The sequence below is a fragment of the Chelmon rostratus genome, chromosome 11, assembly GCF_017976325.1.
Source record: "Chelmon rostratus isolate fCheRos1 chromosome 11, fCheRos1.pri, whole genome shotgun sequence".
In the NCBI taxonomy this organism is placed as follows: domain Eukaryota; kingdom Metazoa; phylum Chordata; class Actinopteri; order Chaetodontiformes; family Chaetodontidae; genus Chelmon; species Chelmon rostratus.
The window spans coordinates 2400395-2423545 of NC_055668.1; the positions used below are offsets into that span (position 1 = coordinate 2400395).

The 23151-nt window shown below is 42.8% G+C and overlaps 1 protein-coding gene across 1 annotated transcript; it reads left to right on the top strand.

Moving 5' to 3' along the window:
- Positions 1-193: 193 nt before the first annotated feature.
- eno4 (enolase 4) lies at positions 194-21295 on the top strand. Its single transcript, XM_041947894.1, has 13 exons — positions 194-361; positions 3243-3371; positions 5017-5201; positions 7172-7311; positions 8920-9089; positions 9178-9306; positions 9562-9630; positions 10322-10486; positions 10652-10777; positions 12142-12316; positions 14085-14146; positions 20540-20657; positions 21165-21295. The coding sequence occupies exons 1-13, from the start codon at positions 194-196 to the stop codon at positions 21293-21295; spliced, it is 1767 nt and encodes a 588-aa protein (XP_041803828.1).
- Positions 21296-23151: the final 1856 nt, after the last annotated feature.

The following is a 23151-nucleotide window of genomic DNA, read 5'->3' on the forward strand; positions in this document are numbered from 1 at the left end:
GAACGGACAAAGGCATTTTCCATTGTAGATATTCAGTTTTTATTTATGAAATGCAAATACACGGCGTAAATCACAGAGGGGAGCAACGCAAGACGTCACTCTGATTTCCTGGGCTCCCGCTGTCACTTGAACGGGTTGTTTCCATGGTAACAGACAACACAAAGACTACAGGGAGCGTGATGACACCTGGACAATGTCTTACCAAGGGTTTATTAGCCGTCTTTCTAAAGAGGAGCAGGACTTTTACGACATTAAAAATGCAGCTGCGGAGTTTTACAGGATTAAAAGAGTCCCCCAGGAGATTGAGAGAGCTCTGAACGAGCTCTTCTTTCACAAGCCCGAAGACGTTTACGGTTATCTGGTAGGAGTTTGTTTCCCTGCTGTAACAGACGAGTGGCCGTCCGAGTTATGCTAAAGTTAGCTAAATATGTACCGTAGCGACAGTAACAGTTCACGCTCGCTGAGGTTAGTTAGCTGGAAGGGTACTGGCTACTTTGAAGGTCGGCACGGTATTTACCTTCTCTTCCGGCACTGTCTAGTGCTGCCTTCAAGTGCTTCAAGAATGTTCCTATTTCTAAAAATGTCCATGAACCGCCAAATGCGTTCTCTCTATTTTCCATCATGGTAACAGAGTTAATTGTCCCAGCCTACCTTAACCTGCTCTAGACCACCTGGTTTAGCTTAATTAGCTTCGTTGCGCCACCATTGATAGGCGTTTATTCTCTCCTCCTATCACACTAGTTTATTACAAAGAGGCTATCCTGGAGGAAGTGAGCACATGGAAGGGGGGAAGTGAAGCAGAGAAGACAGAAGTGAACAGTATGGAAACATAAAAGCCATGTCCAATAGACCTTTTTCACGGCACAGGTTGATGTTGAGTGGTCCTAACAGAACAAACACAGGTGTATTAATGACACTGATGATGGCTTAGTTCAATTAAGTGTCCTTGGAACTGGTAAACCTAAATGGAATATAGCCTCTATTAATGTTAAACTCCCACCTGCAGCTTTCCTGCTGTGAGATGTCAAAATGTGTGCTGTGAAAAAAACAAGAAGTCGGTCAATCGCAAAGTTCAGTCCAATAACACTGAAAGAAGTTTAATGCAACAAAGTTATGACAAACATGCAAAAGCTTACTCAAAATCTCCCCTTTTCTTTCTCTCTGAAATATCAGGAAAGAGCAAATTAAGGCACAAATGTGTGTAACCTGTCAACAAAGAGAGGAAGAAAATGGTTAAATGTAAGCTGCAAACTCACTTTTTCCAGTTTTATATCAGATATGTTAAATGTGGTCCATACAAGTGGGACATTTCTAAAACACTTGCTGAACTTGCTAACACTGCTAACCAGTGTGTAGCCTTACAGGCTATAGGCATCAGTGGATGTGACATTAAGAGTGCTTCCTGGTGGCATGCTCTTGTCTTTCCTTGTAAACCTACACGCATATTGGCCTAAAGAGCACATAGTGTAGAAGATCACATAATTCATGTCCAGTCATCTCACCAAGTGTCTGGAGTTTGCCCTGTAGCTTTGTGGTGAAATTCACAAGAATGTATTTTATTATTAATTTTACCTCTTTTTTCTTCATTTTTGAGGAAGGACATTCACTTTGTCAAACACTTTGGGAGGCTGTTGGCTTCAAATGCAACACAGATCACCTCAGTGGAAGCTCACTGTGCTTCAGGGCATCAGAGTAGTTGTCATGGAAACCTCAGTACTTGATAGTGAAAGGCTTTTTTTTATACTTAACATGGGACAAAATTCTTCAGGATCTATCCTTCCACTGAACATTGGTATATGTATTCAGTATTTTTCAGGGAAAATTGTTGTGAAAATTCGGACTATTTTTGTAGGATTTTCACCTTGTAACATTTAGGCAAGGTGGATTTAATTTACGAATTCTTATGAACTTGATTCTTATCATAGAGGTTCACCTTGAATTCATTCAGTTTATTTATGATCAAAACTAAAAATACCATGTTGCTTCACATGTAGTAAAATTGCAACCACCACACTAATTTTGGGGTGGCTGTGGCTCAGGAGGTAGAACTGGTCTTCCACTGATCATAGGGTTGGTTCGATCCCCAGCTCCTCCTCTGTACATGAGACAGAGGACACAACTGTCCATCTGAATCCCAAATTGCTCAGGATGGTCAGGCCAGCTTGTGTGGCAGCTTGCTGCCATCTCTTTGTGTGTGTGTGTGTGTGTGTAAATGAGAGGCAAATTGTAAAGGGCTTTGGATAGAAGCTATATAAATACAGCTGTTTACAATTTACCAATTTTATTCCAAGTTCCATTTTGTGTGCAAATGTTGGTTTTAAAGTGTGTTGGACTTTGAGGGCTCTATTGGCAAAAATACAATATCTGTAGTTACGTTGTAATTAGTGTATAATCACCTGAAAATAGGAGTTGTGTTTTTGTAAACTTAGAATGAGCTCTTTGTATAGACAGATGGAGTGGGTCTTTTTCCACAGAGTCTGCCACGTTTCTGCTGCAGCCCAGAATGGACAAACCAAACACTTGCTTTAGTGAGGGCCTTTGGTGTTTTTACATTACTTGAAGGCCACCATAGATCTCCTACATGCTTAGAAATGAGAGTGAGGGGAGGGTATTTCAGTTGACTATAGTCTGTAACCTCACTGCGAGATGCCACTAAATCCTACACACTGGACTTTTAATTTCTAAGAGCAAGCGATACTTAAGTAAAGCATAGTGGCAAAATTTTTGCATATTTGGGTGTGGTCACTGACCGAAATTCAAATGTTCTATGAAAAGTGTAAGAAAAGTGGATGTAAATTTTACAATAAGTTTCAGATGTAGTTTTTAGATATATTTTTTTTGTGTTTTGGTTCAAGATTGACATTATATTGCACATGAAAAATAGATCTAGAAAAACAGAGTTGATAGTGTGTGTGTGTGTGTGTGTGTGTGTGTATTGACATCCTTGGTGAGGAGTTAAACATACTTTTTGCACGTTGTCCCTGAATGTAACACTTAAAGGTATTTGAGCTACATATAATAATTACTTTACGTTTTGCATGTGTAGCAGTTTTAAAAACAGCTCCATGTGGTGTGTCTAAATTACTCTCTAATTTGCTATCATCAGGTGCTTGCTAATCAAGGACATGAGTTCTGAAAACAGGCTTTAATGATTGCACTCTGGCTTAAAGGCTGAAAGAACCACGTTCAAAAGTTCAGGAGATAATTAACCAAATTTTTTTTACCATTCACTGTCATTTTAGGCAAATTACTTCACATGTCTCTCTGCACCACCAAGGATCAGTAGACTGAAGGCAAGAGAGGTTTATGATGCAGCAGGACAGCTATCCATTGAAACAGAAGTCTTCTGCATTGTCTGCAACAAGGAGAGGGTAAAATTCATGACAACAAACCTTTCCTTGTACAATTCAACACTAGTCCAGTACAAATGTTAAAATGAACTGTTGGCCTTCTAGACTGCTTGGACTGTGGCTGACAATTGTGGATATTCAGTTCCGTGTATGCATTAAGCGTAAAGATTGAGCAAATAAAGGTTTAACAAAGGAGATGTGATTCATTAGTGATGTGCTTATGGTTTGAAATGACAGTTAGGGGCCTCCTCAAACATGCAGTGGGCTCTGATGTAAAGAGGCAGCTGCAGGCAAGAAGCGAGCAAAGACGGTAGCAATCAGACCATGACCCTTGGCCCTTGCCATTTCAGTTTTTACAGTATCACAAAAGCCAGAACAATGAGATGTGACACCATGAACTGAGGTCATGCAGAGGTCACGGATGGCATACACCTAGGGCCTAGTGAATAGACATGTGCCAACTAGTTAGTACTATTAGTTAGACTACTAAATAGTCATTGTCAGGAGGTAGAGAGCAGTTCCTTTGTACCAAAGATAAATAATAATAATTAGAATAACTTATATAGAATATGCATTGCATAATGTATTACATATAACTAAATGAGATATGATATATAAAATTTAAAGACCAAATAAAAGTACAGAAATAAAAACAATTTTAGAGAAATATATTCTAAAATAATGCCATTTTAGGTGACATTTATTTGAAAAAAGCAGCCGTTCCTGCGCAGCTTATCAATGATATGGGGTTTTTGAAGATAACAATTTTATATATTTTATATAAAATTCAGTTCAGTCGTCTTGGTGACCAAGAAATCAAAATCCCACATAATGTTTATCATGTAGTTGGCATGCAAACTACGTCCCTTCTAGCATGTCCGCTCACTTTCCACAATACCCTGTCATGCTCTACTGTAAACTGTCAAAGACAAGCAGAGACATCACAATTATTGTGTGCCCCATCCGTCCTAATTTATTGCCCTTTTGAGCAAATTATCCAAAGAAAGAATTTCATTCTCTAAAGGAGAAGTTACACACAAGATCCAAAGGCAGTCAATCCAGTATAAACAAAACACATCAGAGGTGCTGCTTTATTAATTTCTTTTAAACAAAGAATCAAGTTTTTGTTTTTCTATATAGTAAACTGGACACAGCTGTGCTCTAGGATTATGGAGGGGCCCATTGTCAGTCTTCAGCATTAACAGTAATGCGTAATGACAGGAAAAAGTAGTGCAAGTGGTCTTTGAGAAGAAGGGGGTGGAGCGGGAACTATGTTGTGGTTGAGGAGAAATCATGTGGAAATAGCAAATATGAACTAATGTCCTCCTCTATCCAACCACACTGTTGTAAGTCAGGTGGAGATGATTGTGTCAATAGTGCAGCAGCAGAAGTGATTCAGTTTATCACAGCCAGAGGCCAGGTACAAACATGCTCTTAGTTAAAAACTGGAGAACAAATGCATGTACAGTATTGGTGAGGAGGTTAAAAGGATGTTGAGAACTGGGGGGCCTGCTGCTCACCAACCATGTAATTCATAACAACTGTAACAATTCACTATCCACGTTGCTGCTGTAACACTATAAATTTCCCCTCTGTGGGATTAATAAAGAGTTATCTTATTTTGTCTTATCTTTTATCTTAATTTTTACTCTCTCTTGGTTTTCAGAGCATGTCCTCAGCTGCCGTCTCCAGCCAATTTGGGCCTAAGGAAACTTCACTGGACTGGAAGGTAAAGAATCAGGAGAGGGCTGGCCATGTGATGACTGCTATCCAGTGGATCAATGAACCTTTGAACAACATGCTGAAGGTCCAAAACCCCTGTGACCAATCAGAAGTCGACCATTTACTCAGGTAGTGTTCAAATGTTTTTCGTGTTACTATGGAGGGTTTCATCTCTGGAGGGGTTGTTGAAAAAAGCTCTTAGACCTTTGATGCTCATGCTCATTATACACCAGATCAAATTGAGATTTTTGGTAAGTAAGCCAGGTAACAAGTAACATTTTGGTGACTTTTTTTGTAAATGCTGCTGGAGAAGTTTTTACATCCGGACAAGAATATATTGCCAAAGAAACCAAATACTTTACAATTTTTCATGTACATAAAAATTGTCAGATTTCATGTTCATTGGATCTGTTCATGGGGCCGCTTCCCCATGAAACTTTTAGTTTCCATCCTGAACAGCCCAGTATCACATCACTAAGAATCTCATTTAAAATAATGTGGTTTATAGATGTACACTAGAAATGTTGGAATTCATGAGGCACTTAACAACTCGAACTGATAGTTGTGCACATTAATCATATTCCACATTGATTCAGTCCTCTAAATTACAAATTACAAGGTGAAAAAACAAACAAACATTAATTTATAAATTGTGTAATTTTGTGCATTTAGATCCAGTGTAGTCACATGTAGTTTGCTGACCTCCTGGAGTGGGGTCATGCAGAGCTTAATGCTTCGTACTTGTTTGCCTATTGTCACAGCCTATCATATCAATATGATGCACTGAGCTCCTCTCATTGGTTGCTTTTTATTTCTCATGACCCACAAGAAAGGCTAAATGAATTACTATGCATCAGTGTGGCTTTGGGGTGGACTGTCTTACAGTGGATTCAAATTTGGAACAACAAGCAGTGGATGTATCTCAGGAATAAGTACAACCCTGATTCCAAAAAAGTTGGAATACTGTGTAAAATGCAATTAAAAACAGAATGCAGTCATTTGCAAACAAACTGCGTTTACAGACAACACTTTAACGAAGTGCTCCTGTCCCAACTTGTTTGAAACATCTTGCTGGCATTGGCTGGCAGGCAGACAGGCAGACAGACAGACAGACAGACAGACAGACAGACAGACAGACAGACAGATAGATAGAGTAGAGTACTTTGTAGGCTATTTTATACATAAGATGCATCCTTAAGAAGAATTAAGGGGTACTAAGTCGACATTTGCATGAAGTCAGGTAATCAAAAAATGTCATTGAGCTCAAGATCTCAATGACGGTGTCAGGAAGGACGGAGTTATAAGGGGAAACTAAGGGAGCTATCGGGAGAACCCAGACGCAGACACAGGGACGTAGAAATAATTAAGCAAATTTATTAAACACAAAGGTAAAACAACGACACAACCCAGGCAGTCACTTTTAATAAGAATAAGAATAATAACAATAATTCCTTAAGAGTAAAACACATTTTATCTACAAGTTTAAGGTTACGCAGAGGTGTTGAAGAACATTAAAGGGAGACTGGAATTATAGATTTGCCTTGACTTGTAGAAGATCCACATACATGCAGACAATGCTCTGTTATCTGCATACAAATGGATATTGTGTCTTTGCTGGAGTAATAATATTGTTTAGATAGATTGGAAATAATAATGAACCAAGCACAGAACCTTGTGGCACCCACTTTGTTATTATCAAAGGTCCAGTGTGTAAGATTTAGGGGGATATATTGGCAGAAATGGAATATAACATTCAAAGTGTATAATTCAAAGTGTATAATTACCCCAAAATAAGAATTATTGTGTTTTTGTTACCTTAGAATTTTATCTACAGAGGGAGTGGGTCCCCACCATGGAAGTTGCACCACCATGTTTCGGCAGTGCTGTTGTCATGCACTTGATGCACTACATGACGGACAGGAGTCACAAATCCAGAGTTTTTGTTGTCCAGTAATTAATGGTTTTTTTTGTTTGTTTGTTTGTTTGCTTTTTGTTCTAAATAATATGCCAAGTAGTAGTCAGGTGATTTTTTTAGAAGAAATAATCAATTTTTTTTTGTCATTTTTTGACCTAAAATTTTCTGTTCTGTAATTGTGCAGCAATTTCTTTATGGCCCGTTACCTGGAGGAGAAAGACAACTGGAACAAGAAGGAGGGGAGTCATTCACCCAGCGAGCCTGAGGTGGTGCCTCCTTCTTCACCACCTGCACAGACTAAAGACAAGAAGAGTGTTGATAAAGGTATGATGAGAGTACTGCTTAATGTTTGGTATCAGTATCACAATTTCTCCAGTTCTAAAATCTGCACAATCAGCCAAATACTGAACAAGGTTGTGAGTTTTTTCCACAAAGTGATTATAGAGCTCAACAATGGAGAAAAATGATAAAATGCTTAAAAAAAAATAGATATTTTTTAATGATGCTTTAACGAGATATCACACTAACCTCTGAGAAAGAATTTCACCTTGTCTGGTTCTAGCAGCTCCACAGCAGCAACAAGGCTCTCCTTTACAAATTCTCCTTCTGAATGAGGTTTCAGCTTCTTAGCTATTAGCTCGCTCAGCATAAAACTTGCCTGTATAACACTGTCTCTGTCAGACTGTGGTCTTGTGAAACCTGCTTGTTGGGCATCCAAACTCCAGTGAAGAGCGTTGACTTTATCCAAGTACATTTGTCCTTGCACCTCATCCAGTTAAGCATGTCTCAAAGTGAAATGACTCTTGATTGGTCTTTTTCATCACTGCGAGCTGATCCCCACAATCCAACATAGACTCACTAGGCCTGATAAAACCGGCCAAAAATGGCATTACAATATTCCTTCTAAAAAACCCAAATAGGTTCAAACCATTCGAATATCTATTTTTGCACATTATAACAAATACAACAAGAGACATGCTACTTATACATTATTTCAACAAAAAAGTATTTTAAAAGATCTACATACCTACACATTACAAAATAAACAAATAAAATAATGTACTTTATGAAGGACTGGATTTATGTGCTTGTTTCAGTTTGACCTACATTTCAGTATTCCTGAGTCCATGTAGTAACATCCTTTATCCAATCATGTGTTCACAAAGTGGTGAACCTCGCTCTATCCTTTCTTGTGAGCTATGAGCTCCCTTCATACCCAATCATGATACTATCACTTGTTACCAACCTGTTTACCTGTGGAATGTTTTCAATCGCAAATTAATTGCAAAGAGCAAATTATCACATTCTGTTTAATTTATGTTTTACACAGTGTCTGACTTTTTTTTTGGAATCAGGGTTGTAGATCAGATGACAACAACTCCAATTAGAAAGGACTTTTATGGTGGAAGCTAGAGCCAGTGAATTAATGTTAAAGCAAATCATTTGTATTTGAGATTAAAATGTTTGTTCTGTCTATTTCTATGAATCCCACGAAAAACAAAAAACAACAGTAAGTGTTTGCCCCAGCAACAAGTACTGTCTGCATATTCCAAGCCTGATATATCTTATTCCTCTGTGCATGAAAGCTCCATTGTTTAACTATTATTAACACGTAAAAGTGCCACATCATGGGTGGCTTATTCCTGATGAAACTGGCGGGTGTATTTCCTTTCAGCTGGTCAAAATAGCACAGCAGTGTAAACACTGACACAGAGGCTCTTTTAGGCTACACAGACAATAATTTACTTACTTTCTTTCTTTGTGGAGTTTGCATTACATAATCTCCCCACACCTGCATGAGTTTCTGTTGCTCATTTTAAGTTGCTCTGTAAAAGGCCACCATATGAAAGGCCAAAATGTTTACCCAAACTTCTTTAGTCACATGAATATCTGTGTCATAGTTTGTGACTCTTTTTTTGGCTTACATCACAGGCAAAAAGAGCAACACTGCAGAGAAACAATTTCCACCAGCAGAGCCACCAGAACCAGTTCTGCCTGGGAGCTTGGCTATCAGCTCAGTGTCTCTGGCTGTGGCCAAAACTGGGGCACAAATACAGGGTATCCCTCTCTACAAATACATAGCAGCTCTGAAGAACAGAAAGGTTAGACCACACAAGTGCAAACACATATACACACACAATAACTACAGTGGGAGCAACATGTAATGATGTTTTAAACAATTTTACTCAGGCTCCAACACAGTTTCACATTCCTGTCTCCTTGGTGACTTTGTTGAGCTGTGGAAAGAATTCTCCTGGAAAACTGAGTTTACTGGAGGAAGTCATCCTGATCCCCAAAGTGGGACAACGAGTCAAACAAGTACTCACCCCCCTTCAATCACATCTCTGCGTAGCTGTTGCATGCTCTGTCTGCCTTTGGTCCACTTGTTCTCAGAGCTGGCTGTTGATATAGACCTATTCACTGTGTAAAGTTAGTGTTCATTGTGGAAGTTCTTTTGCTTCCTTTGTTGTTGCTACTGTGTGGTATATTATTGGTATGGCACCTCAGTATTTCTATATTCAATTTTCACTATAGCATTTATCAAACATGCTGAACTGTGAACTTCTTCAACAGATCATCAGAATGACCCTTGAGTTACAGAAGGAGATGATGAGAATAATAAACACTTCAACAAAAGCCGGGGTGAGGGACACTGCAATTTATTCACTGTAAGAATAGGAACTGAGTTCACAAAGGCTTTATGAGAGCACAGAATGTAAAAGGTGGAGGCAGGATTTGAAGCTTTTTTCTGTTACTTAGTCTTCCTAAAAGATATACACAAAAAAAAAGATGATTTCTATTTGATTTTCATGGCTTCATCTTCAAATTAACTGATGTATGCAGGCTTGGGGGTATGTTGAAATGCTTATTAAAGCATTCAGTACTTCCTTCAAACAGCATTTGTACTGTATACACAGAGATATGTCCTGTGTTGTTCAATGACCCCTAGCACTTATATTCTCAGAGACTGAGTGGAACACACTTATCCTTTAATAATCTTGCAGTGACAACCATCTCATTCAAATTTAAAATAAATACACATGTATTGTCACTGACATGCAGCTTTAGCTATACGCTTCTTTTCATCAGACGTATCCAAAGAGGAGGGATGTAAGGGGTGACTGTGGCTCAGGGGGTAGAGTAGCCGTCCACTTGTCAGACGGTCGGTGATTCGATACCTCAGCATTCTACATACTAGATACATGAAAAGATGCAACAAGTCTTGGAGTGATGGGCTTACTAGAGAAGCCCTATTTAGGTAGGTAGGTTAATGCATTTATAATAGCTCTATGTGTAAAAGCACAATACACAGATGTTGTGTCTCTGCTCTGAGGCCACCCAGACAATACTGTGTGACAGTGGAGCGCCTGCTGTGAACTTCGAGCGACCTGAGCAACCCCTGGACCTGATCACGGAAGCATGCACTAACCTTGGACTGGCACTGGGAAAAGAGATCCATTTAGCAGTAACCTGTGCTGCCCCTGAGCTAATAGACTATGTAAGTTGTAGTCGCTGGCTTCATGTGAGCCAAGATGTTAAATCAGCTAAATCAGATCTGTATGCATACAGCCATAGAGGTCAGTTCACATTCAAATACAGCATAGGCACAACTGATAGAAACAACAAGAAGTGAAGTGAATTTAATTAGTTTTCTTCATCTCAGTCTAAAGGAAAGTATGAAATTGCAACAGGAGTGCTGAAGTCTCCAGATGAATTAGTGGATATGTACCATACCCTCATCAGCAAATACCCAGCAGTGGTGGCCTTAATCGATCCATTTAGGAGAGAGGTAAGTTCAAAACATTCAACATCATTGTTTAGCCAACATGTCCACATTCATATATATATATACTATAAACAATGTTGTTTATACATTGCACATTGCATTGTGTTTTATCTTTTGTTTCTTTACTTGTTATGTGTTACAAGCAAATCCCATGAAAAGAACAAAACCAACAATATGTTACTCCATCTCTCAGTACTTTCTGACTTCTATACTCTGTCTATGGCTCTCAGCCCCAAGCCCTCTGGTTCCCACTGAGGATATAAATCTTTGAATCTGGGCCATAAATAAATAGTTTTACTCTTCAAAAAACTTAGGATTAACATTGAAGTTATCAATCTTGACAGTAGTAACTGCAGAATACTTGATTATAGTCAAAGAATGGCATATTTCTTCTCTCATGGTTGAAGTGCCTGTTGAACCCCATGACTGACAGCTGAAACCTGAACAGCTTTTAGACAAGAGGTAACATTGAGCTAACTTTTTGACAGGTTGACATGTGACAAGTTTGTTTCAGGGCATCCATTGCCATAGTTGCACATGTGGACTTGCCAATCCTCCTTCATGGAACTGTAAAAGGAAAAACGTGTGAAAAGAAAAAAATGCTGTCATAAAGTTTGAAAAATTTGAAAGGAAATGACAAAAATAAATAGATCTAGAAAAAACAGTTAGGACCTAAACTTAAAGGAGGTCAACCAAGCAGTAAAGAAACCAAAACTTCAACCTAACACAATGTATTTAACACAATTGAAGGGACCTGTGGCCCAAATCCTGCTGTGTGCTACAGGCCTTTTTGATACGTTTTGGTAATTCAACAGGATCCAAATACAGGACACTTGGGCCTGCAGGTTGACTAAACAAAATGTGAGCAGGAACAAAAACTGCGGGAGCAGGCTGAGGAGTGGACCAAAAAACACAGGAGAAATACAGATTTCTAAACTACTAACAGACTGGGGGTGACTTAGTAAAACAGGCAGGAGGAACTCTAATCATTAACGCAGATGATCTGACAAGTGGAAAACAGAAAACACATGGACTAAACACACAAGAGGCTAATTAATGAAACACAGGTGATACTGGAAGCAGGCGGGAAAATGCAAAGACAGGAAGAAACACAAAACATGATTCATGAGAAGAAACTATTTCAACATAAACCAGGAAATAACAAAAGTAAATTCCCAAAACCACCCTGATCTTACATACACACATGGACTAGCCCTAGACAGACACATGTGCTGTGTTTACTCCTGTTTATATGTTTGTAAAGTTAGATTTCTGTTTTTATATGCATATGTATGATCATTTGTACCTTTGTTCTCCACTCAAATGTTTATCATTGTTCTTGTTTATGGGTGCTTGTGCTCTGTAAGGACATAGACCAGTGGGAGAAGCTGAGGAATGTGATTGGACACTCATGTTCGCTGCTGTCTGACATCACCTACAAGTCAAAGGCCCTACCACTTCCAGGAGTCAGAGGTCACATCTTAAAACATATCCATGAGATGACAGTCAGTGATTTGATCCGCATCACATCAGAGCACCAAGGTAGCAGAATCATTCAGGTGGGCCAGAGATACAGAATCAATGCTGGGTAGGAAAGATAGCAGTACTACTGCTCCACTCAGTCGTTGGTTGGTAAAATACCATTCAACTCAATTTGAGGACAGTCATAAAATAGAAACAGAATTGTTTGACTTTCTGACTCAATTTAGAAAGTATAAGAGGCATATTTGACACAAATCATCATATGTAGCAGGTGGATGTGTCAGGAACAGCGAATTAACACCCGGTGTGCCAGCTGATTAATCATTTGCACCAATTAGTCTGATGCTGTCCCATGCCTAAACTGTTTTTAACCCAGTGCATCAACACATCAACACTCAGTGCTGTCAGTTGATGTATGAAATACAGAATATTCAATAGATTCATTTAAAATCAATCAGTGCACTTCATGAGATATGCTGGAAATGATCTAATACCTCAATCAAGCATGGAAGTCCTTTGAGAATATTTGAGAAGTTTTTTCCATACTCTACACTTCTGTTTCTATATTTTTGCCCAACCAGGCAGTCCATACAAACAAAGTGTTCAGTGTTTCTGCATAGATCACTGGATCCTTCTTGCTTCAACCACTGCTTCAGTGTAATTTAATTCCTCCCCCCTTCCCAACATCTTAGTGCATTCAAAATAAAGCTCCTTTGCATTTTGCACATATTTAAATTCAATACACATGCTGTGTCTGTTGTGGCAGGGTGGATTGTGAGGTCAGAGACAGGTCTGGTTTATGCTTGTGTAGATTTGTTTGGGGAGCAGACACTCAGATGTATGCTATTACCATTATACCATTGGTCACCACACTGTTATACCTTTGAAAATGGTGCAATAGTTTTAAAACCTTGATTAACGTTAACTTGAGCTGCATTTACTGTAGGTAGAATCTGCTGAAAGAGAAGGCCTTCACATATTCTAGAAGCACTTGTGGATGATAGAAGATGAATCTAACTCAGTAGAGGTTTTACCTCACTGGCAATAACTGCATTAAAGCAGCAATGAAAGATTTCTTAGCACAGGCTTTTGAGAATGGATAATATTTCCCTGGCCTTCCTCCCAGCTGCAAATTCCATTTCCTAACACAGTAAACACAGAAATCGAGTTCTCATTTGTCCAGCTGTATGTTCGGAACTCTCAAAATTTCACTGCAATATTGTTAAATACTTCATTTTTGTCCTATTACCCACTCATGAACCAGACAAACTCACAAGCAGGAGCAGGCTTGGTTTTGTTCACATTGGAGTGTCTCCCTACTACTCGACACAGGTCAGAGACACATCAAGGAATTGAGTATTTATAGCAAATGGTCGCACGGGTAGATTTGGTGGCAAAGGCTCTGCTGTTTGAGGGAGCTCTCAAAGAATCAGAGCAGCAACAAGGGTTCTGGTAGGAGAACTAATGAACAACACCCCTATACAATATACCTAGTTACATAAAAAAATACCTGCAAATACCAGCTGCAAACAGTGCTGCATGGGGATGTCAGCAGAGTGAGACAGTAAGAAGCGTCATGTTATAATGGCTGTGCTGTACACCAGCATGAATATGACTGGACATTTCTAATCACCTGGTGGCCAAACAGCTGATGGTGAAACGTGGATAAAAAAGCTGATACGTGCTGAACTGTGACTCCATTGCTTCAACTAACACTATATCCATTTGTCCCTCTTCTTTTTCATCTGTGAAATGTTGCCTCTATGTTTGATTGCTATCAATGCTGATGATGTGTCTCTGTGTGTCTCTTCACCTGTTTACCTGCCAGGTTCAGTGTTAATGGCAACCACATGCAATGAGCCCTGCAGTGATCACTCTCTGTCTGACATAGTAAGTCTTATCCTTTGATAAGAGGTCATGTCATTTTGATCAGAGAACAGTTCTCTATCCCTTCAGCATGTTCTTTTTGTTTATCAATCAGCAGCAGCCATCTGCAGTTATTTCCTGTGAGAGTCACAAGCTACTGTTTCTCCTACAGGTCCAGCAGCAGGTGTTGTAGTGATAGCATGGCTGTGTGCTTTCCCCACCACAAAGCCAAATGGCAACAAGACAATGAATGAGTTTCTGAAGGATAAAATGTGTTGATGGTGATGATGGTGAAATGTTCAACAACATTAGCATGTGACGAGGCTAGGGGGCTGGACCCAAATGCAAACAAACAGACGTTGGAAAGGTGACTAGGTGAAGGTTTATTGAGGCTGCGGTGAGGAGGGAAGCGTAGGTAGAGGTGGTGTCTCCAGACACAGGGAAGACTGGGGAGGCAAGCAAGCAGGCGGCGAGGGAGGTAGGCCGTGTGGCACAGCGGTGGCTCGAGCAGACTGGTACAGGTGCTGGGTGGCTTGAGGGTAACGAGCTGGATCCTGAACATAGAAAACACAGGTAAGTATGGGAAATCGCAATCGAAAATTCTTTTGAGCACTAGCATACGATCTACCACAAAGCGGTGACAATCTGGCAGCGAGAACACAGGCAGGCCCGCCTTAAGTAAGCTCCTGATGAAGATCAGGCACAGGTGTGTGCAGCCAGCTCCTCCTCCAGCCCGCAAGCCACACCGATACTGTCAGAGAGAGCACACACAAAACCCAACCCCCAGCCTCACCTACACACACACCACAGTACCCCCCCTCTAAATGACGCCTCCAGGCGTCTTCCCAGGCTTATGGGGAAACTCACGATAGAAGTCCTTCAATAACTGTGGGCTCAGAATGAGTCGCCGAGAAATCCAGGATCGCTCCTCCGGACCATACCCCTCCCAGTCCACGAGGTACTGAAAACCGCGCCCCCGACGTCTCACATCCAAGATCTTGTGCACCACGAAGGCAGGATGGCCATCAATGGTCAGGGCGGGGGGAGGGGGTTCGGCCGGAGGGCTAAGGGAGCTGGAGGATACAGGCTTAAGCAGAGACACATGGAATGTCGGGTGAATGTTCATAGACTCAGGTAACTTCAGTCTCACCGCAGATGGGTTAATAACCCTCTGAACTTCAAACGGACCAACATAGCGGGGTGCGAGCTTCCGTGACTCCACCTGCAGGGGGAGGTCCCGTGTGGATAACCATACCTTTTGCCCAGGCTGATACTGAGGAGCTGGGGAGCGATGTTTGTCTGCCAGCAACTGGTTGCGCCGGATAGAGCGAGTAAGTGCTGCTCGGGTGGCTTTCCACACCTCTTGAACTCGGCGGAGGTGAGCACGGACCGAGGGCACTGCTACCTCACGCTCCTGGGTGGGGAACAGAGGTGGCTGAAAACCATTAGCTGCCATGAATGGTGACATACCTGTGGCCGAGCTGACGAGAGAGTTGTGGGCATATTCAATCCATGGCAGCTGGAAACTCCATGAAGCGGGATGTCTGGCAGAGACACACCGGAGGGCTGCTTCCAAATCCTGGTTGGCCCGCTCTGTCTGGCCGTTAGATTGAGGGTGGTAACCAGAAGTTAGACTGGAGGTCGCTCCGATAGCTCTGCAGAAAGCCTGCCACACTTGAGAGGTAAATTGGGGGCCTCTGTCAGAAACCATGTCCACTGGGATACCGTGAATCCTGAAAACTTGTGACACAAGGAGGTCAGCAGTCTCGAGAGCAGTGGGTAACTTAGGGAGGGGAACAAAATGAACAGATTTAGAGAAACGGTCTACTATAGTGAGGATGACAGTGTTACCTCCAGATGGTGGTAGACCAGTGATGAAGTCCATGGCAATATGTGACCAAGGACGGCTCGGGATGGGTAGAGGATGTAGCAGACCAGCTGGAGGACGATGAGAGGCTTTACCTCGGGCACAGACAGAGCAGGCAGCCACAAATTCCCTAGTGTCCCGTGTCATGCCCGGCCACCAGAAGCGCTGCTGGAGGAATTGAAGGGTTCGCTGAAACCCTGGATGGCAGGTGAGTGTAGACGCATGTCCCCATTGCAACACTCGGGAGCGAACTGCCTCGGGAACAAATAGACGATTAGCCGGGCCACCACCCGGATCAGGGTGGGTCTGTTGGGCTGCTCTGACCACGGACTCAATCTCCCACTGCACTGCTCCCGCAAAACAAGAGGAGGGAAGGATGGGTACCGACTCTTGTGAAGATGAATCTGGGGAGAACTGGCGAGAGAGAGCATCAGGTTTGAGATTACGGGAACCTGGACGATATGAGAGCATGAAATTAAAGCGGCTAAGGAACAGGGACCAGCGAGCTTGACGGGAATTGAGACGTTTGGCAGAATGAAGGTAAGCCAGATTCTTATGGTCTGTCCAGATGAGAAAAGGGTGTTCAGCTCCTTCCAGCCAGTGTCTCCACTCCTGTAATGCCAACACAATAGCCAACAGTTCCCGATTACCAACATCATAATTTTGTTCTGCCGCAGAGAGTCGCCTGGAGAAAAAAGCACAGGGATGAAGTTTGTTAGTCTCTGGATCTCGCTGAGAGAGGACAGCCCCCACTCCTAATTCTGAGGCATCCACTTCCAGCACAAACTGTCTGGAAGGATCAGGGTGGAGGAGCACCGGAGCACTGGTAAATAATCTCTTGAGTTGAAGAAAAGCCCGTTCAGCTTCAGCAGGCCATGTGAATGTGACATTGGAGGAAGTGAGTTGGGTCAGAGGGACTGCTACTTTACTGTAGTTTCTAATGAATCTGCGATAGAAATTGGCAAAACCAAGGAAGCGCTGAAGTTGTTTGCGAGAGGTGGGGGTTGGCCACTCTGCCACTGCTCTTATCTTGGCTGGATCTGGTTTGAGCTGACCTTGTGCCACAATGTAACCCAGGAAAGTGACTGCCGACTGATGAAATTCACATTTCTCTGGCTTTACATATAACCTGTTCTCCAGGAGGCGCTGCAGAACGAGGCGGACATGCTGGATGTGATCTTCCTGTGTGCGAGAAAAGATGAGAATATCATCCAGATAAACAAAGACAAAACGGTTTAGCATGTCACGGAGGACATCATTGATTAGGGCTTGGAAGACAGCAGGCGCATTGGTGAGGCCGAAGGGCATCACCAGGTATTCAAAGTGGCCTAATGGGGTGTTAAATGCCGTCTTCCATTCATCTCCTTCACGAATCCGGACCAAATGGTAAGCATTGCGGAGGTCGAGCTTGGAGAAAACTCGGGCATGACATAACGGTTCAAAAGAGGGATCAATAAGGGGAAGAGGATATTTGTTTTTTACAGTTATGTCATTTAACCCTCGGAAGTCAATGCATGGGCGTAGAGTTTTGTCCTTTTTCTCCACAAAGAAAAAACCAGCTCCAAGTGGGGAGGAAGAGGGACGGATTAGACCAGCTGCCAGAGAGGAGTTAATATATTGCTCCATGACCTCTTTCTCAGGACGGGACAGGTTGTAGAGACGGCTAACGGGGTATTTGGCACCGGGGAGGAGGTCTATAGCACAATCGTAGGGTCGGTGGGGAGGGAGAGACAGAGCCAGATCTTTACTGAAAACAGCTGCCAGGTCATGATACTCAGGTGGAACATTAGATAGATCAGGAGAAGCTGGTGGGGGTGACTGGGGGGAGCTGGAGGTAGGGACGGCAGCGTGGAGACAGTAGGAGTGACAGTGTACACTCCAACTGATGATGGAAGAGGTCTGCCAATCTATATGGGGGTTATGAAGTTTTAACCATGGGAGACCTAGAACCACTGGCGTGATGGGAGAGGGCAGAACATGCAGCTGAATTTTCTCATGGTGGTTGCCAGAAATAGTTAGCGACACTGGCTCTGTGCGGTGAGTCACCGTGGCTAACAGCTTGCCATCTAGTGCATTTGCAATTAGGGGCTTGACCAGAGGCTCGAGAGGGATTTGCAACTGAGTAGCTAATTCACAGTCAATGAAATTTTCATCCGCTCCAGAATCCACCAAGGCTTGGAATGGGAGGGTCACACCTACACAGGCAAGAGAGGCAGGCACACTTACTCGAGGAGGAGAGCTGTGCTGGGACGTCGTCTGGCTCACCAGGGCGCTCTCGATCACTGGTGAGCCCGGCCTTTTGGTGTCTGGGGGCAAGAGGCGATAAAATGTCCCGCCAGGCCACAGTAGAGGCAAAGTCTGGCTTGCATCCGCCGTTTACGTTCATCCGGGGTTAGACGAGCTCGTCCAACCTGCATGGGTTCCTCAACAGAGAGAGAGGGGACTCTGCCAGGACTGGAGGGACTGACTGGGGAACTTGTAAGAGCCAGAGATTGGGGAGGTGGGGGGGAGGGGCAGGCACTCACTTGGGCCTTGCTGGTTCTCTCTCTGCTTCTTTCCCTCAGCCGGTTGTCTACCCTGATAGCCAAGGAGATAAGCTCGTCTAATGAGTTAGGCTCATCCCGAGTAGCTAATTCGTCCTTTACATCATCGGAGAGTCCTTTAACAAAAACTGCTTGTAATGCCCTGGTGTCCCACCCACACTCTGCGGCTAAGATACGGAAATCTATGGAGTAGCTAGCAACAGATGAGGACCCCTGATGTAGGGACAGCAGACGTTTTTCTGCTTCCCGGCCCTGGACAGGATGGTCAAACACTCTGCGTAGCTCGGAGATAAAAGAACCATAGGACTCTAGGACACTGGATCTGCCCTCCCACAATGCAGTTGCCCACTGACCCGCTTTCCCTCTAAGTAAATTAATTATATACGCTATGCGAGATTTATCAGAAGGATAACTAGAAGGTTGCTGATTGAAAACCAAAGAGCACTGTAAAAGAAAGCGGCCACATGAGCCTACATCGCCTGAATAATGCTCTGGGGGAGGAACAAAAGGTTCCTTAACGGCTGAGGACGGGTGTGTTTCGGCTGGAGTGGGGGCAGGGTTACTCACTGCTACCGGGGGAGTCCGAGTGGACAGCTGAGAGGCAATTGAGGCCACGCTGGAATTCAAATCCTGCAGGGAGCTCATGACATCAGCAAGTAATCGGTCATGCCTTCCAAGCAATATTCCTTGGGTGGTGAGGGCTTGCTGAAGAGCGTCTTGGTCTGCTGGGTCCATAGTTGGCCAGATTGTTCTGTGACGAGGCTAGGGGGCTGGACCCAAATGCAAACAAACAGACGTTGGAAAGGTGACTAGGTGAAGGTTTATTGAGGCTGCGGTGAGGAGGGAAGCGTAGGTAGAGGTGGTGTCTCCAGACACAGGGAAGACTGGGGAGGCAAGCAAGCAGGCGGCGAGGGAGGTAGGCCGTGTGGCACAGCGGTGGCTCGAGCAGACTGGTACAGGTGCTGGGTGGCTTGAGGGTAACGAGCTGGATCCTGAACATAGAAAACACAGGTAAGTATGGGAAATCGCAATCGAAAATTCTTTTGAGCACTAGCATACGATCTACCACAAAGCGGTGACAATCTGGCAGCGAGAACACAGGCAGGCCCGCCTTAAGTAAGCTCCTGATGAAGATCAGGCACAGGTGTGTGCAGCCAGCTCCTCCTCCAGCCCGCAAGCCACACCGATACTGTCAGAGAGAGCACACACAAAACCCAACCCCCAGCCTCACCTACACACACACCACATAGCAGGACTAATTAATTCTTTATGTATTTTTTAAGCCAAAATGCCAAAAAGTGATTGATCCCAGCTCCTCAATGTGAATATTCAATGCTTTTAATAATAATAGTAATAATAATAATAATAATAATAATAATAATAATAATAATAATAATAATAATAATAATAATAATACATTTTATTTGTTAAAAGCGCCTTTCAGGACACTTTGCAACACAAAAAATATCAAACAACAATACGATAAAACACAATATAATAAAGAAGTGATAAAACAAATTAGTGTAAAATCAGACTGACCAGTTGACCTCAAGTAGGATAAGCGATTCTAAACAGGTGTGTTTTGAGTGTTTTTTTAGTCTTCTATGATAGTAAACTGAATATTTACTGAATACCCATTATCAACCAATATCAATATGAAGGTTTGCACTCCAAGTCACCAGCAATGTAAATTCCTACATACTGAAAATACCATGAAGTCCTGTGTGAAGAAGTTTGTAATCCAACTTTAACATTTAGCTGCCTTCATTTCCACACATTTCCCAATCACATCCCTATCCCCTCCACCTACAGGTCAGCATTCTCAACCATGATTGGACCTGACTATCTGCCGTCAGTTACATTACATCACTAAATACAAGAGCAAAGTCATCAGTGTAACCCCAGAGAAGTCCTGGTTTCTGTCTCCCTCCCCTTGGTGGCATCACACACCTTTCCTGAGCACCAGTTTCTGTGTCACAGTTCGCTGCTCTTCTTCTCCTCCTTCAGGCTGTGGGTCTGGGCCTGGACTATGTCAAACTGGGAGGTCTGAGCGGTGCTGAGAGGATGACTAAATACAACCGGCTCATTTCTATAGAGGAAGAACTTGCCCAACAGGGAATCCTGGGTAGGTTTTTTATACTCCCTTGGCTCCCTTGTCTTTTTTTTCCTTTAGCCAGACAGAGAAAAAGGAGGCCAGACAAAGCCAGAGAGAGAGAGGGGTAGTAATGCCTGGGCTTGAGAACACATCTCTCCCTCTCTGTGTGTTGGACGTGAAAGGAAACTGTGTGTGAGGAATCATACAAATGTGTATTTGTGTGTGTGAGTGGAAGAATGAAAACCCCTCCCTAGGATCTGTTAATTGGCCACCTAATTACACACAGGGACAAATACTTTCCCATCCATCATTTCCAGAAAGCAGGCAGGGACTCTGGAGGGCTAATGAGAGATGAGTGTGTGTCTATGTGTTATCATTTCCCATCATAAAAAGTTTATTTAACATGCTCATTGGTGTTTAATGCTTGTGTTGATGCTTGCTGCAGCAGCAGAAACATCATTCCAGTCCAGTTATTTGAGGCATCTGTGAGCCAGCTTTTGTCCATTCACTTTATTTCATTATTTCTCTCATCCACAGTCTCCAAGGAGAAGCTCCCCCCTCCACTGTTCACTGAAAAACCACAGGAGAACTCCACTACTGCAGAGAGTACTTTGTCTGACACGGCCTCCTCACAGCTCACAGCTCCTGAATCCATCAAGAAAATATAAGTCTTCAGAGCTGTGTCAGTGCTACAACATCATATTTGACTTTAGTAATTCAGGTCTGCTGTCATCACTTACTCAGAGCTGATTCTAAACAAAGTGAATTAAACTAATGCTACCATCCGGTTTTATTTAAAAACTGTTGTAAAAACCAATATGAACCTATTAAGAGAAAGGTTAAGTGTGTAAACATGACCTTCAGTAAAACAGTTTTGTAAAACATCTTGGTGCTACTTGAGGTATACAAACCATATTATAAGGTGCTGTACACTGTTCCTCCTTACACAAGCACAGCTCTGCTTTCAGGTCACAACCAATCATCTCCAAACACAGCAGCGCTCATGAGCCATAGCACAGCAACACATTAGCCCTCAGTATTCACCACAATGGGAACAGACGAGATCCACTGGTGGAGGTCATTATTTCATGTGACCACTGCTATTTAAATCATGTTTTTAATTAATAATGTTTTTATTGCTGTGCTTATGCTGTTTTGCCAGAAAAGACAAGTATTAAGTTCCTAACATTGACAGTGAATTAAAACTGAATATTTGTATTCCTGCCAAGGTAGGAAAAACAGAATACATTCACCAACGTGTATATTTGTAGCAGGACCGAAGCAAAGCAGTGGTAGGCCATATAAATAAAGTTTGTCCCTGACTGACTGACTGACTGAGTGATGAAGGTAACCATTGCTCAGCAGCGTGTTGAGAGGTTCTCCACTCATCATTGCTCTTTCAAATGAATAGGTGTGGACAGCTGTGTTCCATAACTGAAGAAGTTACAGTGAAGAGGAGAAAGCTACTTGGTGGTTTCATAGAATTCACACTTTAGCTCTCTGATGTCACACACTAGGTGGGAAGCTCAGATGCTCTTATCAAAAAGGATCATGTCCTGCTGTCATTCTGTCCTCTTTGCTTTCCAACTGCATATATGTCAATTTTAACCAGTTGCACTGCACAGCAAGAGTGTATATGGAAAGTGTATTTCTAATGTTTTAACGCATTGATCGCATGTTCTTATTGGTTTTCCAAATCTTTCAATGGCACTGTTGGACTGTCAGACATCCCTGCTCATTTTAGTTACACTTTGTTCATTTACGGGGCTTGCCAAGGCTCGTCATTGGCCTGCTGGCTATCTAGCAAAATCTGATGAATGCAGATTGCTGGCTTCATGGCTGTTGGGCAGTCAAAACAGATTGCCTCTCTCAAAACAGCCATTCAGGACACAGCTCTGTGGGACCCCTCCACCTGTCTACGGCCCTCTTCATGCTCAAGACATAACCATCAGTTGTCCTGGGTTGAAGTGATGGTCCGTGGTCACAAGAGAGACTCACGACCCAGCCTAAGACTCCCGAAGCGTTTTACGGCCCTGTCTGATAACCCTCCGGTCCTGTAGCTCCTGCTCGTCCCAACCTGGATCGCTCGCTGAAAATTGTGTCTGGTGACACTGCAGCTTTCCCTCCTCTGATAGCTAACAGCACTCCAGTCACTTACCATTCCTTGGTGAAGCCTAATCAGCAAACTTCATGCCAGGCAGCGACTTCCTCCACCCACCTTAGGTTCTTTGTTGTCCTGAGCTGGCAAGGAATCCTAATGTCAGGTCTGATGTCACTGCTCTGACACAACACTCACCTGCCACAGTCGGCAACCCCAACATACAGTGCGGTAACAGATGGTGCATCATCATCCTGCCATGACAACCAATGGCCACCATCTCCTTGTCCCCTCTTCTTCCCAACCACATTAATAGCAGGGAATTCCATAATCAGGAATACCCAGTTCTTTAATGCAACCACCTACTGCGAGTAATTGTCGGGGGGTTCATCAGACAGGGCCGTAAAGCGCTTCGAGAGTCTTAGG

Excerpts from the sequence above, each read along its gene's own strand:
- eno4 (XM_041947894.1), top strand. The coding sequence starts at position 194 with ATGTCTTACCAAGGGTTTATTAGCCGTCTTTCTAAAGAGGAGCAGGAC. Across the intron at positions 362-3,242 it reads AAGACGTTTACGGTTATCTG|GCAAATTACTTCACATGTCT; the intron begins GTAGGAGTTTGT and ends CTGTCATTTTAG. Across the intron at positions 9,307-9,561 it reads TGGGACAACGAGTCAAACAA|ATCATCAGAATGACCCTTGA; the intron begins GTACTCACCCCC and ends CTTCTTCAACAG.